This window comes from Vanacampus margaritifer, chromosome 1 (assembly GCF_051991255.1).
Source record: "Vanacampus margaritifer isolate UIUO_Vmar chromosome 1, RoL_Vmar_1.0, whole genome shotgun sequence".
In the NCBI taxonomy this organism is placed as follows: Eukaryota; Metazoa; Chordata; class Actinopteri; order Syngnathiformes; family Syngnathidae; genus Vanacampus; species Vanacampus margaritifer.
Window position 1 is genome coordinate 14,240,689 of NC_135432.1, and position 19,091 is coordinate 14,259,779.

The following is a 19,091-nucleotide window of genomic DNA, read 5'->3' on the forward strand; positions in this document are numbered from 1 at the left end:
TGTTACTGGTGAACATTTTTGAAAAAGCACTCAACAAATGTAAGCAATTGTTTTTGTTATACTTGTAGACCCCCTCCCCCACCCGCACCCACACACATTTTTTTTTTAATCATCAGTAAAACCTTGTATTTCTGGTATTCTATCATTCACTTTAAATCCCCCTTCAAGTGAGTAACTTAATCATACACATGTTGAATTTTTACAGGATCTAAAAAAAAAAAAAAAAAAATCACATTTTTCTACATTATTGAATGATTTATCCACATCAGATAGAGATGTGACAGTTAATGGAGTTATTTTTAAAGTACAGAGAAAAAAAACAAATATATCCAAAATAGAATATTTCTTTTCCTTGCTGTCATGTCGATGTTATATTTATCTTTTGATAAAATAAAAAAAAAGCTGTTAGGTTTTTAACGCGCTGCCACTGCCTCCCTGTGATAACCGCCGAAGGTATCAAAGATACAAATTTCACCATTGAGACATACGCTTGTTAAGTCCGTAAATGGTAGCAAGTTGCATGCATGACTATTTATTGTACATCGTCAATTATTTGAAAATGAATGAAATAACAATACAAACAGCTATCAAATGTTAACTCTTTATTTGAATATGTAAAAAAAAAAGGTGCAGGGATCACAGGTATCATTTGTCTTGCAGCTTGTCCTCATTGCATGTTTCTTTTTCATTGAAAACATCATTTACACGTGACATGGTTTTGCTTTTGAAATGCTCGAGCCACTTTTGAGACTTGTACAGAATCCAAATTGGTGATTAAAGATTAAAGTGCTTTTCTTTCTCTCCTATCTCGCTTCGTTTATGGGACACGAAACAGCTTTACAAAGAAATCGACTGTACAGCTCTGTACAAGGCTACCTGCTGCACATGTGTTTAGGTGTTCTGTATCCCAAAAGTTGCAAAGTACAATTCTTTTCATTATGTTGACTTTCAAATACAATTGAAACTTGCCATATCATACAAATAATAAATAGTAGTCATAGCCGTGGCTACGCATGCAAACATCAGCATTTATGTTTCTTCAAGCAGTAATAGAATTCATTACTGGTGATGCATTGGCGCAGGGTGCAAACGTTTGTCTTAGTGTCTCCTAACGTTTCTAACCAGTGTGTCTTTGCCGCCACTCCGTCAAATGTTGTCAAGTCCTACGCGCAATGCTAACTGGGAAAAACAGTTGAAATGTCCGACCCGTGTGTTCAAACAAGAACTGTGTCAATAATATGAAAAACTATTCTTTGTCCATCTCCACATACTGCGAATGGTTGTCAGGCGATTTGCTGTGAGTTTTACTCAAATGGAGTTTGACGGCGTGATTGCTAGCGAATGTCCGACAACACAGCTTACATTTAAACTTAGAGTCAGCGTCCTCCTCCGGCACCAGAGTCTCTGAGGCTCGGACGCCGAAGACCTTTGGGAGCTCCGCCTCGTCCCCCTTGATCTGATGCTCCACGGGCATCTTGCACATGTCTTTGATTTGGAAGCCCAGGTGGGATTCCAAGTGAGAAATGAAGGTGGTTGGCAATCTGAATTGGGAAGCGCAGTCATTGCAGTAGAAGACCGGATGGCCTGTGTCCATGTTCTTCAGGAATTTGGTGCCTCCTGTTTTCCGCAACTGGTACTTCACATTTGCTAACCAATGGCTTATGGTGGTCATGGAGAGTCCTGTGAACTTCGAGATGTGCATCCGCTCCTGAGGGCCGAGGTCAGAGAGGAGATATTTCCCCTCCGAGGTGAGGAAGAGGCTGGAAGCGAACTGAGCTTGCAAGATGAGAAGATGGCGAGGATTCCAGTTGGACTGGCGGCCTTTGCGCTTGTGGACCGAGTAGATCTCGGCGGACACGTCCTCAAAGCGCCTGACGTCGGATTCCAGTTTCATGGCCGGTAGTCTTGATGTTACAGGTGGTTTTGGCGTGGTGGCTTTGGGAAGAACTTTCACCATGTCGGCGATGTCGGACAGAGCGTACTTCTGTGGCATCGGGGCGGCGGGCTGCAGTAGCGAAGACCTTGGCTTGCTGTGTTTGGATTTTGTCAGGTCTATTGGTTGGTCATCGCTTGCAAAAAGAAATGATTTTTTCGGCTTACTCCTTGCAGGATTGCTGAGCATCAGCGAGGGCTTGTCACTACAATTGTTAGTGTTAGCAAAAATAGATTGGATATGAGACGATAGTTCATTTGCTCGCGAATTATTGGGCTTATTTGCTTTGCCCAAATGATTGTTCAGAACAGACTGCAGAGCACTAAGAGGGTTTACAGCAAGGATATCCAGAGTGTCTTTGAGAGGCTCTGTGGCGCTGGCAGAGGGACTCGGAGTCTTGCCCCTGTCAAAGAAATCGGGGCTCAGCTTCCCTTTGATCGGCTCACACCCGTCATTCCCACAGTCGGCATCAGGCTTTGAAGAGAAAGAGGAATCATCCTGACAATCGCTGTCGTCTGTTTCCATCAGATCAAGCTTCACACTTTGACTTTCTTTCCCGTCACTAACCACAACCGTTTCTTGTTTGATGTCCAGGTTTTTATGCATCCTCGGGGGACTCTCAACGCCCGTGGCACCTTGGTACTTCCCCTTTGGGGCGAGCGCCCTCAGCTTTTGGTTGAACGTCTGCTTCAGCTGAGCAGGGGGCAACGCAGCTGCGAGAGGGGTGCTTTTGATAATGCCAGAGATCTGATAGGCGGCGTGAATGCTCGGGTAGGCACTCCAGCTTGGCGTCCCCGTTTGAGCTTTATTGATGGCTGAGGCCACTGTGTTGGCTAAAGATTTAAGAATGTCCCCCCCTCCACCAGAGTCCTGCTCCAGATCTTCCTCCCGAAGATAAGGGTACTTAAATCCCCCATTTCCTGCCTTTTGATCGTCACTCTCTTCCTTGTCATCTTTTGCTTCAGTGTCTTCCATTTTGTCTGATGCACCCTCCCCTTGGTCATCCCTCTCGCTGCTTGCAGGGGAAACATTCTTGGGAGACAACTTTTCTCCATCTGGTTCACTGGCAACGGGCTCAGCTAACCCCTGGATTTTCTCCACGGCCAGGGGGTCAAGCGCTAGCTGTTTACCCTTCTTGGAAGCGGAGTTGGTGACCTTAATGAAATGTCCGGTCACCATCATGTGTGTGGTGAGTTGCTGTAAGGTGTCATGGGAGCTTCCACACTCCATGCATTTCAAAATCTGAGACTTGCACGTCTCAAACTGCCACGTGTAACTCGCACCGTTCTGGTAGCCATAGCGATTATTGCTTGCATTCGAAACGGCACTAGCGCGTTGGGTGTCGCCGTACCCGGGCGCACCGGTTGTAGAGTCGGGGGAGCACGGCCTGGCGGTTTCAAAGGCGCGCTTCTTTGCTGGTGGCAGTAGTTTGGGCGTGATTACTGGTATTGGCTCCTTTAAAGGCACTTTTTGGTAATGCTTAGTTTTGATCATATGGACACTCAGATCCTGGAGCGAGTCAAAAGAATGGCCACAGAACATGCACTTCAGAACTTTCTGTGCATCCTCCTTCCCTTCCATATCCTGCAAACTGCGCTTCTTAGATTTAGAGGACGAGGCCGAGGAATTACTTTGTTTGCTGAGGTTGTTGTCCTGGTAGTGGCCACTCTTGTTCATGTGGACCGTCAGTTCCACTAGGGTGTCATAAGCAGCACTGCAGTCCTTACAGCGAAATCGGCTAGCACCTGTGAATACTGAACCGCAGGGTTTGCTGCTTTGCCGGTACAAGTGGACCGAACTAAAGAGGTTGGGTTTGAACGTCGGCTTCGGAGAGACCGTCTGCTGCAGGGTCTTTGACAAAGCATCTTGGTGCCAGTCGAACTCACTCTTGGAGCTTCCGTTGGTGCTGTCACAGTTGGCTTTGCTGGTGTTTCTGCCCAATTTCAATTCACTCCCCACTCCTGTCCAGTAGGAATCTGAAAGAAAGTTTGCATAGGCTGCCTTCATTTTCTGCAAGCTGTTGCCCGTCTCCTCTTTGCGTTTAGAGCTCTCATCATCCGGCCGGCCCTCGCACGGTGAAGAGTTCTTGAAGTCGGACAGTCTGTCGCAGGTGTCGCTGAGGTGCGACTCCAGCTCCGCCTCTTGGTTCGACAGGAGACTGGAGGGAGAGTTCTGGTTGCTGTAACTGTTGGTGCTCTTGTTGTCCAGCTCGCGGTCCTCAGACACTTTTGGGCTTGTCTTCTCTGAGAATTCTTCTTCCGTCAGGGTGTCATTCTCTCCATCGTCCTCGATGATGGAGTCTTGAAGAGCAGCGTCTTCATCTTCAGGCATGTATACTACAAGGACAAATGAAAGACATTGAAAAATGAATGACATTAACGTTGTTTTTGTAGAGATTTTGCTGTGTAGCACCATGCAGCGGGTGGCTGCATATGGTCAGCACAATACTTAATTATAGCAAAACTTAATAACTTTCTTATTGGTTGTTACCCAACAGACCGGAGTGAAAAGGAGCATGCACGCACAGAAATATTTGAAGCCAAACTAAAGATTTATGTAATTTTTTTACATGACGAATTCTCATTTTCAATTGATTTACTTATTTTTAGATCATGTTAACATAAACCTACCTGAATACATATTCATTAGTCAAATAAAGCCTATTTATTTGAAATGCATAATCCTCAGGTTTATGCATTTAATATCAATAAAGTTTAATCACTTTTTTCCTTTTCTTTTTTCTGTTTTTGGGATGTCTGCTTTCAGTTTCATCCCCAAAACATACAAATGGAAATAATAATAATAATAATAATAACATTAATAATAATAACAATAATAATAAAAATGGACGTAAGTGTTTTCCACATAGCAGTATATTTATTTTGAATAGGTAACCTGATTATTATGCAATTCAAACAATATACTTTATGTATTTTAAAGAAATACTTTCATTATTATTAATTCAGAGTAATTATACTTTATTGATACGGAATATATAAACCGGAGGATTATAAATTTAAAATAATTATGCTTTATTAGACTAATGAATATGTATTTTATTAGGGTTATTTGGTAGGTTTGTGTTAAAATTATAAAAAAAAAATGTAAAAATGATTAAAAAAAAAAAGTAAATGGGAATTTGTCATGTAAAAAAAAATCATAAATCTTAAGTTAGGCTTGAAATATTTCTGAGTGTGTTTGCCTTCTTTTAGTTGCTGTACTTACTTTTTATGATTATAATCACCAACAATTAGTATGTCTGCATGTTTTTTCCCCCTAGCTCGTATGTTGAATGTATCAAGTTTACAAAGCTTCTTCCTTAAGTATTAGTCTGCTATTATTGTTTGTTGTCTTCTTTTATGTTCAAAGTCCTTCTTAAAATGATGATACTTGTAATGTAAGGAAAAACACCATTTATGAAAACAAAACCTTACTGCGATTAATATTATACATTTAACAAACTACAACTAAAATGTTGAGGGCTGTGTGCATAATGTGCAAGGGATGCTGTTGCCTAAATACAGTCCGAGACTCATGACTCGTTGGCAATTACTGTCATAAAGTAGTGAATACTTTTCCAAATGCTCATCCCTAATTCAGAATATAAACTACACATTAGAGCCGTTTTAGCCAACATTTGTGCCTTATGAGACCCGCGCTGGACACGGTGTCTTTACTAACAGACTGCTGCAGTCTGTGATTCACGACGGGCCATCGACTTAGTGCTGTGTCCAAGCTTTTCCTGGCCTCAACTTGATGTGTTTACAACAGTCATTGGCGACTGAGTGACAAAAGCAAATTGATTCTCCTGAGGCCTGTTAACTGTTATTGCAAATGACCTATTCCACAGTGATTAAGGAGGCCGTGAAGTGCAGTGAAAATGCGAGCCTTGTGCTTCTCGCCGCCTCCCCGGAAGCCGACACAAAAATTTGACGTACTAACGCCGCGACATGCGCGAGCAACAAATTAGAAGGCGATGGGGAAACATGACTCCAGCAGATGGTTTGCGAGCGATTCGACATCAGGAAACTGATTTTGCTGACGGCAAAACAGAATTATGTTGCAAATGTGAGCGATGATGAAGAGCAATGAAACTGTACATAAATAACAACTTTCGAGAGATTACGGGCAATCTGTCAGGTCTTTATATCCCCCCCCCCGACAGCCTCATAAACAGTAATTACATCTTTCATTATTCACCTGTTCCTTCTCCCAACTCATACTGCACAAACATTATTGCTTTCATTAACAGATAATTAAACAACACTATTACTAATTGGCACGCTTCCCGTCACGCAATTAGAAGAAGTCTGACTCAGCACGGAGCATTTTCAGGTGGCTGCGGGAGCGCAGGAAAATGTCCTCTTTAAATGGCCGTCAACGATATCACGCCCGGCGTTCTCTTCAGAAGGCACTTTGCCATAAATGAAGTTTGTCAGCACAAATCTGAGATGTTTTCCACCTCGCAGCCATGCGGGGAAAATGTGCATTTTGGGAGAAAGACTTGGCAGATGTGCTCCCGCTTAAAAAATGAATGGGACATAACAGCCGTGTCCGGGTGCACTTATGCCTTTCACGTGGTTAATATTTCCTCTCTCCACAGAGCCGCATTCGCCGGTGCCGCACCGGCCGGCTCGAGGAATGTCTTGCCTCTTCGCTTTCTGAAAATAAAACTTTTTCCTTTTTCAATCAATATTTCACAAGCGCCTCCAGAGAAAGCCTGGAGGTGAGTTGCTTGCCAGCTAATGGACACAAGATGGAGATGGGCTTTGGACTTTTAAAACAAATATAGAGAATGCGGCATCATAAACACACAAGAGCCCCCAATGTGCCGTGACCTTGATCCGTCGTAAGAGCCACGTTTTGATTGGCCCACCGACATCCGTGATGGCCTCTAAAACACCCTGGATGCTGAGGGAGCATGGAGGTATGTTTTATTTAGAGTCTTATATATAGAAGGAGAACACCGGCGGCTCTGACAAGCTCGACTGGCAAGAACAAACGTCAAAATGAAGCTATTAGTGTTTGTTAGGCTGGAGGGAACTGAACGCCACTGCTTGTTGTAAATTCCAAAATTCACTCGAACTTCACCCCTTTTTAGGAACATAATTGTGCATTCCGCAAGGGAGTCTCGCCGCTTACTGTAATATCAGTTTTAATATGAAGGTTCGTCTTATCAGGCTGGGAAGAATCGTGGGAGATTAACAGCTGCCCTTCCCGCTCTTCCGCACGGTTCTATCAGATGCCCCGAGTAGCAAACTTCCAGAGGCACCAATTAACCTTCTGGCAGGCAATGCCAGAATGTCCGACTCTTGCCTTTCACTTGACGTTTGTAACTTAAGTTTTTCCTAATGACCTTTAATACAAATTGGGCTTCAAGGGCAAGACACCAATGGCGTTTTCACATGAAATAAAATGGTGGATAACTACAGTAACAGCAATGTCATAAACCCCAGAGTCACGATTGCTTCGTGACAGATACCCGGTGGTTTTTAGAGGCATGCCTTTTTTTGAGGCGGGTAGGGGTTTTATTTTTTATATATTTATTACTATTACAATGTTTGTACTGTATTCAAATGAATATATTGCATCCAACACTAACTTTTACCATCATATTGCGAAAATTCACCAATATGAGCCATATACTGTGGACCCGAATATATGTTAGAAACACCATTTTTTTTTAGTGATAATTGAGGCACAGCTTCTATTACAGCAGTGGCCAAGGTTTGAGGGATGACAATCAATTTGTTCATATTTCTGGCCATGTCACATCTCTCCTTAAGTTTTTTTTCAAGCTGAATCTGCAGGGTACAATCATTAGTGCCCCATTATACATTTTCAGGATTACACAGGGAAAGGACTGACGACAGGAGCTTAGTCAAAACACGCAAACTGAAAAAATGGCAGTCAAACAAAGCAGAACTACAACTTTTAGATAAATATGATTTGAAGGTTGACTCCCAAGAGGTATTTTTTGTTTCATTTGGGTCACAATTTCCACTACATTTTGTACATTTAACTATATTAAAATGTGGGTTCCATAGATAAATGGACAAAGAAAGATAATTTGTAGTACATAAACATCTTTCAAGTGAAATTTTCCACGGCACACTGATAACCTCTCACGACACAGTGGTTGAGAATCAGTCCAGCAACTAAAAGAAGGCAAATACACTCAGAAATATTTCAAGCCCAATTTAAGATTTATGATTTTTTTTTACATGACAAATTCCCATTTACTTGTTTTTTTAATCATTTTTCCTTTTTTTTTTTTGTTGATAATTTTAACACAAACCTACCAAATAACCCTAATAAAATACATATTCATTAGTCTAATAAAGCCTAATTATTTTAAATTTATAATCCTCCGGTTTATGTATTCCGTATCAATGAAGAATAATTACTCTAAATTAATAATAATTAAAGTATTTCTTTAACATACATAAAGTATATTGTTTGAATTGCATAATAATCAGGTTGCCTATTCACAATAAATATACTGCTATGTGAAAAAAATTACTTGCATCCTATCGAAGCATTTTATGCTAGCAAAAGGCAAACCCAAGTGTTTAAGTCCGCTTATGTGGAAATGAATCTGACCAAATTTGGTGCTTCTTGAAACGCATACTGAAAACAAAGAACCATCTCCTCTCCCACGGTGCTATATCAATGATGCGATAGGAATCTGCCTCCACTATTTGCCATATCAAGAGACTAAAAAGCACCACAGAAGAAGAGCTGAACCTTGCTCAACGCTTTCTCCAAATCTCCTGCCACGGGGTAGGAAGAAGGCAACCTGACTACCGAGCTTGCAAAACAAGAGGTTGGCATGGCTTACAGGAGATTTAGCATGTCATAAACCGCTGTTAAAGCCTCCAATCTGTGTCAACGCAAATTTATACCTTCAGACGGAGATATGCAAAGGTCAAAAATGCCGAGGTGTCCGTCATAAATCAAGCGTCTGAAGTGTTTAGAACCTTTATCCGTGAAAGCAGGCTCTTGGCATAGTGAGGTCTAGATTTACGGAGGCAGCAGCCTGTTTGTCAGCCAACACGCTCTTTTCCTCACGTCTACAGAAAGCAGCTAAGTGCTTCGGCCATACTAGATTACTTTTACGGCTACATCCGCCCACTGGCAGCAAGTTGTCCGAGCCGATTGGTGCGGAGAGCGTCCATGACCAAATATTTAGTGCGACGTTTGCAACTTCAGCGTGCGCGGTCCTCGCTTGCCTGTTCGAGAGATGACTCTCAGGATGTGTCAATCATTTGAGGAATTTCCTGTTTCGACACGCCAGCATGTAAGAATGTTTAACCGACAAAAAGGTCAACACTTCATTAAATTCATTGTAAAATGCTTGTTACATCCATCAGGTGTGTGGCAATGTCAGGCCTATGTGTGTCCAACCATGTCTCCTAAATTTTGCGTGTTAGCAGAGTAAGGTAAAAACTGATTTACAATCAAACTCTACATTTTTGACAAACTTTTATATGTACAAGAGATTGAGTTTATACAAACATTTTCGCCGTTCATCAATGAAGCTAACAAGTGTTAAACACAAACAACAATCTATCATCTTCGTCATAACATCTTGACTTGAGATCAACCGTGTCCAATAGCATTTATGTATTTGTACAATCTCTGCATCCAACTCTGAGGTGTAAAGTTATCATTGACGCAAGCGCTAACGCAATGATAGAGTAGGTGACGACTGGGAACTTTTTTTTGCTCATTACAAGCCAATGCACGACAGTACGGATCAGAGCTGGGCAAACATTTGTTCTCCAAAGGCCACATTTGACTTTTAAAACAGACAGATGGGCTAGGTCCATTTGTAGATAAGCCGAAAAAAGAGTGAAAATATTTTAACAATGACGTTAACATAATGTCATTGCGATAATTACAATGATTAAAAAAAAATGAATTAACCAATGATGCAACATTTTTTTTGGAATTATTAACTTATTAATTTAGCTTATCAACAAAAAATGGATATGAATAATTTTATAATCAACAAATGACTACTAAATGACTAATAAATTAATGATAAATAGAGACAAAAAGACAAATACCAAATTCCATACAGATATTTGAAGGAACTATTTATTCATTTATTTTACAAACAGTTTTATATATAATAAATTATTTTACTGGATTCTTGAATGTACATTTTTAAAGAATAAAAGGCATACTTTGCCTTCCCCCAGCATTGATGGGTCTGTTACTAGAAATTCTAATGAAATATTGTTCTATAAGATGCATTTACATGCATAATTATTGGGTCTGAAATTTTAAACCTATTATACAAGGCGAGATGTCAAGTGGAGAAACTACGCTAGCTAGCGTGGACTCAATACGAAAGGTATCCTGCTTGCCCGTCAATAATATACTGTAAACCGTTAAAGCAGATATGAAATAAGCACGACAATGACAGAAATACTATTGTCCTTAAAACAGTCTCGGTGGATAATCCACATGATTCTCCATCTGTAGGTTTCAGGGTAATTTGAAAAACCGTAGGCAAATTGCTGCAGTAACGCATAAGTAAGTCATTTTCTTGCTAACTCAAAGGCATCCATGACGTTTCTGCATGACTGTGCTCGCACCCCCTAACATTCAGCCCCCCCCCCCACACACACACACAAAAACACCTCCACCCACGAATACTCTCAGGCTGTCTCAGGCTTCACTTTTGCTGCCCGCCGATCGATATCTCTTTTTACTTCTCATTGATTGCTTAGCGGCGGGAGCGACCTAAGCAGGACTGTTATGACATTTCCAGATTTCCCGCTGTCCTTGCAACAATCAATTACATGTGCATGGCAATCAAAACCTCTTTGCAAAATGAACCTGCCCCGTGACATTTTCATCTCGGAGATTTATGCCACATAAAGCGTAAGAAAAATGGCATCAGTGAACATTCTGCGGGTTGCCGCGGTAACTATCACCCTCTCCGTCACATGAAAGTACCAATTAATGGTGTGTGTCAATTTCAAAACACTTAAAATAAGTGTTGAGGTGTCAGTCAAAAGAAAAAAGTTGGATTCTAAACAAAGTTGAGGTGCTCTTTTGTGTCGAGAACAAGCACAAATAAAAGTCGTGTCCTCAGTGAGCTATGATTAGAAGGCGGCGCGCACCCTCCACAAGGTGTAATATTTGACATCTTGATATCTGACGACGTGTGCGAGTCACGATCAAACGCCGGCGCTGTCAGACATCCCGATGACAGACTTGATGACACGCTTGACGTCTGAAGTTAATTCTGAACACAGTCGCAAAAATAAAGGGATAAGTGTTAATTCTGAGCCCCGCAGCCATCTGTAAATATCTGCAAATGCTTTTCCTCGTCACTGCTTCCTGTCAGGAAACAGCCCCGGTGCACGCGAGGACGCAGACAGAACAATCAAGTCTGGGCTGCCTCCTTTTGACAAAATATGTCTGGAGGTTAATTGACATCATGGGATGAAAAAGTATTTGATTTGCCTTTAAACAGGAGCGTGTCATTACCTCCCTTCTGACCCATTATTTCCTTGCAAGTCTTGAGTCAAGCGGCTCTGATGACGCCCTCCAGGGACTTCAACTACTCTGACACGCTACAACTGATCATTTCAGAGATTTAGCTAGCAGTCGTGTGTGGCACGCTGCTGTGCAATGAGCAGACCGGGGATGGGAATTCGGACTCGTTCCCTTGATAAATATCAGGGAGAGAATTAAGCAACAATTCCGGATGGATGGATATACCAATTTATTTTAAAGCTCATTTAAAAAAAAAATATATATATAATTATGTTAGAGCATTTCATAAAAATTTGACATGATAATCCTCGTTTAAACAAAAGCATGCACAGTGAGCACAGTCTGACACTAATAAAAGAAAGTCATCCAATAGGATATTCAACAATCCACTTAAACATCAACCATTAACTGGCTTGTTTAGACAAAAGAAGTACAATCACAATGCCAGACAAAACTGAGGCTCAGAGCTGAATGTCTTCACATTCAAACACAGTCAAGAATAGCCTAACAATGATTCTTAGTCCGGCTGAACAAAGTGGCTGAAACCATCTGAACCATCGCAAAAAAATGACAGATGGCGAGGCGTCACCGCACATCAAGCCAAAACAAAACAAAACAAAAGAGCAAACCTGTATCGGGTTTTGAAGCTTTACAAACAATACTGTATTAGTAGGTTTTTTCGAACCGCAAAAATGGCTCGATTGTCAAGGAAGAAAAAGGAGAAAGTGGCAAAAGTGACAGGCCTTTTGAAAGCAGATGGGAAAAACAGTTCTTTTGGAGAAAGAGGAGGAGGAACCAATTCAAGTGGGGGAGCTCGCCGCTGGCAAGGCCGCTCTGATGCTCACCTCTCTCACGTGTGTCTCTGGGGACGCTTAACTGACTCTCTAGCGATAGCATTTAGAAAAAGCAGGTTACTATAATGCTGCAGAAAGTATTTTCCAAACCAGATCAAATTTGTTCTTATTTACAGAACAATTCTTTCTTTTTAGGTTTGAATTCATTTGACTGGAGTTGAATGCAAATCTATCTTGTGAAAAAAAAAAAAAAACTGGTGGAGAGCCGATATCCTGGCAGGAACGATGAAATTAGAAGCTCTTCTATGATTGTTCTCTCAATGTTTAAAGCTGCTGTATCAGTTGGGCTTAAAACCCAAATACTCATTTTCTCCAGACCAATAAAAGTAAAACTGAGCAATTTTCCTATGCTTGCAGATATCTTGTAAAGAGACACAAAAACTGCATCAAGATTTTTGGTCTCTTGACATATGAAAGAAATATGAATTTAACATACAGTTTTAAACTCCAAGATCAGCCAAATTCCACCTGAACAAAAAATGGATACACTGACTTATGATGCATATAAGACAGATAAGACCATTAAAAAGTGTCTTTAAAAGATGGGTGCTGAATGTGTTTTGGCTCCAAAAAGCACAAGTGGGGAAAAAGCCCATCTTGACTTGTGTATGCATGACAGAGATGCTACTTTAAGCACATTACGTCCTCCACTAAACACAAGTTATCCATGCAGATAAATGGCTCGTTCTCGTACACCCTCAACCTGAATATTTGATGCCCTAATATAATCACATGAAAACTTGCGGCTCAAAAGAGGACAACAGATTGTGTGCGCAGCAAACGATGCTCAAATGGACCCAGCGCCAGATTAATACGACGGGATGGCGGATGCGACACCATCTCCTGCCATCTGGCTCTTCATTTGGCCAAAAAGGATCACAATAATTAAGGCAATTAATCAAAGGAATGTTTTCACAAGCCGCATTCGATAAGCTAAAATAAAAAAAATCCCACAAAAACACTCAGCACACATCCAACTCTAATGACCATATGCACCCAGCCTCTACATCGCTTGTGATGTCATCAAGTGAGGCGAACGCCTCTTTTGATGATAGAATGTTCCGCGTCAGTCGGCCCAACGCCTAATTGGAAGCGAGCTGTCCGAGAGCGACACAATCTGCTCTCCGGAACCCAAAGTCATCAGTCTGAACCAGCTACGGATTACGCATCACATGAGGCCGCTGCTGCACCTACAGATCCCGATCGAGATCATGCACGAGCACACACACCATACACACACACACACACACACACACATTGTGGGGCCATCTCATTGACATCATGCATTTCCTAGCCCCTTCCCTTAACCCCAACCATCAAAAATAATTGCCTACCCCCATTCCTTACTCTAACCTCAACCATAACCAAATTCAAACCTAAACTCTAAAACCAAGTCTTCACCCTCAAAAAAAAAAAGTCTAAACTTGTGGGGCCACAAAGACGGCTGGGCCCCACAACTCTGTGAAATCCCGAAATGTTAGCCCCACTATGTAACAAAAACAAGACCACACGCACACACACACTTTCTGGCTCATCTTGTTGTCTATTGCGTAGCCTTCGTGACGTGTTTGTATCTGGATCAATCTTTGTTATTGTGAATGTCCTCTACAATTCATAAAGCAAATTGACATTTGTTGCATTCATCTTTTCGGGGTCTGGACATTATGCACACTTGTACTCCTATTAATTGAGGTCACACTGTAAACTACAAACTGTAAACCAATTAATTAAATGATTACATTTAATTGCTTTCATGAAATTACAGCTTTGAAATTACGGTTATCCTACATTGGCTTATAATAACGATGACACCCACTCCGATCAACTACTTAAGCAGGTCGTAGTAAGAGTGAACCAGTCTACACACCTCTCAAAGTTGCGTACTAGCTTGGATGCTAACATAGCCGTTGAGAGTTGTGTACAGTGCTGGCGTTAACAAAAAGAAATATCAGCAAATGTTTAGCTAATGAATAATAAAACTTTGGTCAATGAAACGAATGTGAGAAACAATTAAATTTAATACCGACACGAGGAGCCCCGTAGCCAAGAACCCAATTATTACCTCAAAGAAGGTTATGCTGCCTCTCTGACGCCTTGCTTGATTTTGGAGCATTGTTCCGCAAACGCTACTGGACTACGATGCTTTGGTTGGATCTAGACTACAGGGTTCAAGCGAGATAACTGATGTTTTGCTCTCAAGTGGCACAAATGAGATAGAATATGTAGAATGTGGATAAGAATCTGATACCTATGGGATATCTGCCAATCCGAGTTTCACGTCAGCAAAATACAATTGGTCTTCGCATCAACCAAGATTATCATATTTAACAAAAACTAACGAAATAATTAAAATGAAAAAAATGACAAAAACATTTGAACAAAAATAAAATATAAACAAAAGTACTTTTAAAAAACATGACAACTAACCGAAACTACATTTAATGTTTATAAAACTAACTATAATTCCAGCAAAATTGTAATTTGTTTTCATCTTTGTCAATTACAAATACATTAGCTTCTGGCATTGATTTAAAAAAAAAAAAATCTGTAAATTTAAATGTATTTTGTTAACAATGTTCGGCCGTACAGAAGCAGGAAGATTACTTTTTTTATACAATAATTATTGTGGCGTTTTATAAAACTTCCTCTCAATAAATACTCCATATATATACATATATATATATATATACTAAAACTAATAAAAATTAAAATAAAGGAAGTCATGCAGTTGAAAAAAATACTAACGAAAGCTGAAAAAAAAGCTACAAAAGTCAAAACTAGATAAAAAACTATAACTATAATGACAAAAAAGATTACTTCATTATACAATACTTATTGTGATGTTTTATAAAACATCCTCTCAATAAATACTCCATATATATATATATATACACTAAAACTAATAAAAACTAAAATAAAGGAGGTGAAGCAGTTGAAAAAAATCCTAACAAAAGCTGAAAAAACAAGCTAAGAACTAATCAAAACAAAAGTCAAAACTAGATTAAAACTATAACAATAATGACAAAAAAAATCCTAAACCGTTTATATTATAAGCCTTCTAACAACACAAATAAACACGTTAAAAAAACACCCCTTATAAACTAGAGCGAAAACATAGGGTCTGTGCCAGAATTAAAAAAATGATGTAAATGTGCTATATTGCCGACAGTGACCAGTCAAGTCATGTGGAGGTTTCCCTCATTTCAATCAATTCGGGAAAAGTCAACCAATGACAATTCACGTTATGTAACATTCAACATTTATGTATTGTTAACTTGTTGCGACTGGCTGGTGTTAAGGGATTTACAGTAAGTACAATTTTGGAAGATGGGATCTATCGTGTTTTCTGTCAGCATAAACACAGCCACATGGGGTATGTGTCAATTGAAATGTACGTGGAAATAGTCGGATCTGCAGCAGGCATTAAATGGTAATTGGGCAGTGTCAATTCAGCTTTTGTGGGGAAGTCAAGAACTGATACACCACAGGAGGTGTGTATCTATGACGGCTTACAATTTGGTGCTGATCCCATTTAAGATTGCTGGGCCAATGGAGGAATGTGAAAACACGCCCCCATAGCATCCTCCTCTGCTTACAGGCAAAGGTAAACAAAAGAAGCCATCTTGGTGAGAGTGTAAGAAGTCTTTACAAGTGAGGATGAGCAAACACTCCAGTTTGTATTTGTCAGATTACGAATGATTTTTTTTTCCCGCCGCCGCGGCTGATCCACTCACACAGACTCGCAGTTCCAGTCTGTCGGCTTAACCGGGCCGGCCGTGCTCATGACACGGCTCTCCCGCAGCAATGTGATGAGGTCCGATGCTTCCTTTCTGCAGAACAGCAGTTTACCCCTCATTCACCCTTATCAGAGTGGGGGAGCCATCATCTCGCCGTACGCCACTCAAAAAGCGTGGCGCATATTGGAGCTGACCGCTCCAGCAAACAGGGCGGCGCTAATAAAAGAGCATCCTGCTCGCCTTCAGATTTCCCTGATGGAGTGTCAGTCAGGAATGTTTGCGTGGCGGCCGCCAGGGAAGTGGGCAGCCGTTTAAAGGGCCTCGCAACACATGAGGCCTTTGTTCTGCTTAGGAGACACTGAGCGCCTCATTTCACTCACTGTGTGAATGCTGAGAGATGAGCATTCACACTAACGCTGTGGCACATCCAAAAACTGGCCTTCTTTTTCCAATCTTTCACCAGCTTGTCTTTATTGTCATGAATAGCAGCGCCAGAACTAATGCGACTTCAACTCCCAAAAAAGCACTTTGAGAATCGCAGCATTTGTTCGCAATTAGCAAATTGTGGTTAGCATGTCGGTCTCTCTTTTGTCAGGATCTGGATTCGAATCCCGACGTAGGTCATCCTGTGTGGAGTTTGAATGTTAACCTTGTGCTCGCGCAGGTTTTTCTGCGGCTCCCTCCCATTACAAAAACATGCATGTTAGGTTCATTGAAGACTTTAAACTGTCTTAGGGTGAAACGAGTCCCTGAGTAATTGGAGTACCTCGGTTAAAAAAATATCCTCAAGGTGTCGGGTACGTGCTTATTTAGTGTAGTCAGAAAGAAGAAGCAATAATTGTTCATGCTATGCACGGCAGTTACACGTCACTAACACAGTGAGAAAGCCAACTTCAAAATAAACCTTACACACCAAATAGTACTGTATATGGACATCAATGGCTTGGGATGCTTTTATTTTGAAGTTGTTCCTGGAGCGCATCGCGGCTCAACAGCTGACTTGACACATCTTTCCGACTGTAGTTGGGGAGTTTATAATGCGTTCATATTGAGTTTAGTAGCGGCTCCAGCGTTAGCGGCTAACCACTAAGTACGTTTTTTGTGTGTGGTTTTTTTGCGTTCCATTCAGGCAGGCGAGTGCCATTGGATATTAATCTATTAAGCAGTTTAATAGACTGAAATGATTCTGCACACTTTGATGCTTTAGTTGCCGTTTCTACTGACCACTTTCAACAGACCAGGCTCACTCAAATGTGCTGTTTTAGCCAGTGGCAAAATCTCCACTGTGGTTCTGACGTCTCTTGCTCTCATCTATTTCTAAATCTCTGGGGAGAGATCTGTCTAAAATCTCAGTAATATTTCTAAAGAGGAAAATAATGTGTTGCTAAGCACAGTTTAAATTTAAGTAAAAGAAAAATCTAAAAATAAAAAGCAGTTTGTTAATTTTTACGTGGGTGTTTTTTTGTTGTCTAATTATAATTGCTTTTTAAAGGGACAGCATCCTGTAACAGCGCACCTTATTCATTATAAATAGCGATTACTCGACCTACGATTATATAAAAAATAATAATGTTTTTTTCACATGCTATTGAAATTAATAATGTTTTTTTTTATTATGATTTTTTTAAACAAATATATATATATATATATATATATATATATATATATATATATAAAAATCTTCACTTTAACCAAGCAAAAATATTTTTCTTTTTATCTGAAAAGTCCAATATTTGATAGAATTTTCAGTAGGATACCTGCAGACCAAAATATTCACACAGTTTAAATTTAAGTAAAAGAAAAATCTAAAAATAAAAAGCAGTTTGTTAATTATTACGTGGGTGTTTTTTTGTTGTCTAATTATAATTGCTTTTTAAAGGGACAGCATCCTGTAACAGCGCACCTTATTCATTATAAATAGCGATTACTCGACCTATGATTATATAAAAAATAATAATATTTTTTTCACATGCTATTGAAATTAATGTTTTTTTTAATTATGATTTTTTTTAAACAAATATATATATATATATATAAAAAAAATCTTCACTTTAACCAAGCAAAAATATTTTTCTTTTTATCTGAAAAGTCCAATATTTGATCGAATTTTCAGTAGGATACCTGCAGACCAAAATATTCACACAGTTTAAATTTAAGTAAAAGAAAAATCTAAAAATAAAAAGCAGTTTGTTAATTATTACGTGGGTGTTTTTTTGTTGTCTAATTATAATTGCTTTTTAAAGGGACAGCATCCTGTAACAGCGCACCTTATTCATTATAAATAGCGATTACTCGACCTATGATTATATAAAAAATAATAATATTTTTTTCACATGCTATTGAAATTAATGTTTTTTTTAATTATGATTTTTTTTAAACAAATATATATATATATATATAAAAAAAATCTTCACTTTAACCAAGCAAAAATATTTTTCTTTTTATCTGAAAAGTCCAATATTTGATCGAATTTTCAGTAGGATACCTGCAGACCAAAATATTCAGTAGCTGCAGCGCTAGTCTTAGATGTGCATATGAGTATAAATGCTTGTTTGTCTATCTGTGCCCTGTGACTGGTTGATGACCTGTCCAAGGTGCATCTCTGTCGCTCAAGTCAGCTGGGACAGCCTCCACCTCATCCTCGACCCTAATAAGGATAAGCACCACAGAAAATGGTTGGATGTTTTTCCTCCTTCATTTTCATGCACATGTTTCGATGGCAGGTCATAACGTGGCCATTCCTCAAAGGACTTCATCAAAGAAAATAAATGCCACGTTTGTGAAAGGCCGACTAACCCCCCGCCCCCGTCTTGACTAGTTGCTCCCGATATTTTGGACACTTACTGCATCAATCAGATTGCTCTGATATCACGTTAGTCCATTTTGCAAGGATTAGGAAATATCCCGGTTTGAAGCTCACAGGGTCTGAACTCAAAGTGTTCCTATCAAGCGTTTAAAAAAAAAAACATGGCTGACCAAGATAAGCTAGTATTTGTCTGTAATTAGACTGCTACGCCATCAGTGACGTGTAAATATGAGGGTATTGCTATG

The 19,091-nt window shown here is 40.0% G+C and overlaps 1 protein-coding gene across 1 annotated transcript in view; it reads right to left on the reverse strand.

Annotated features, from left to right (window-relative positions):
• Positions 1-587: 587 nt before the first annotated feature.
• tshz2 (teashirt zinc finger homeobox 2) overlaps positions 588-19,091 on the reverse strand; it is a 55,019-nt gene continuing 36,515 nt past the window's right edge. The window contains exon 2 of the mRNA XM_077545523.1: positions 588-4,269. Within this exon, the coding sequence (XP_077401649.1) occupies positions 1,247-4,269 (3,023 nt within the window). The 3' untranslated portion in view covers positions 588-1,246. The remainder of the gene's footprint in view (positions 4,270-19,091) is intronic.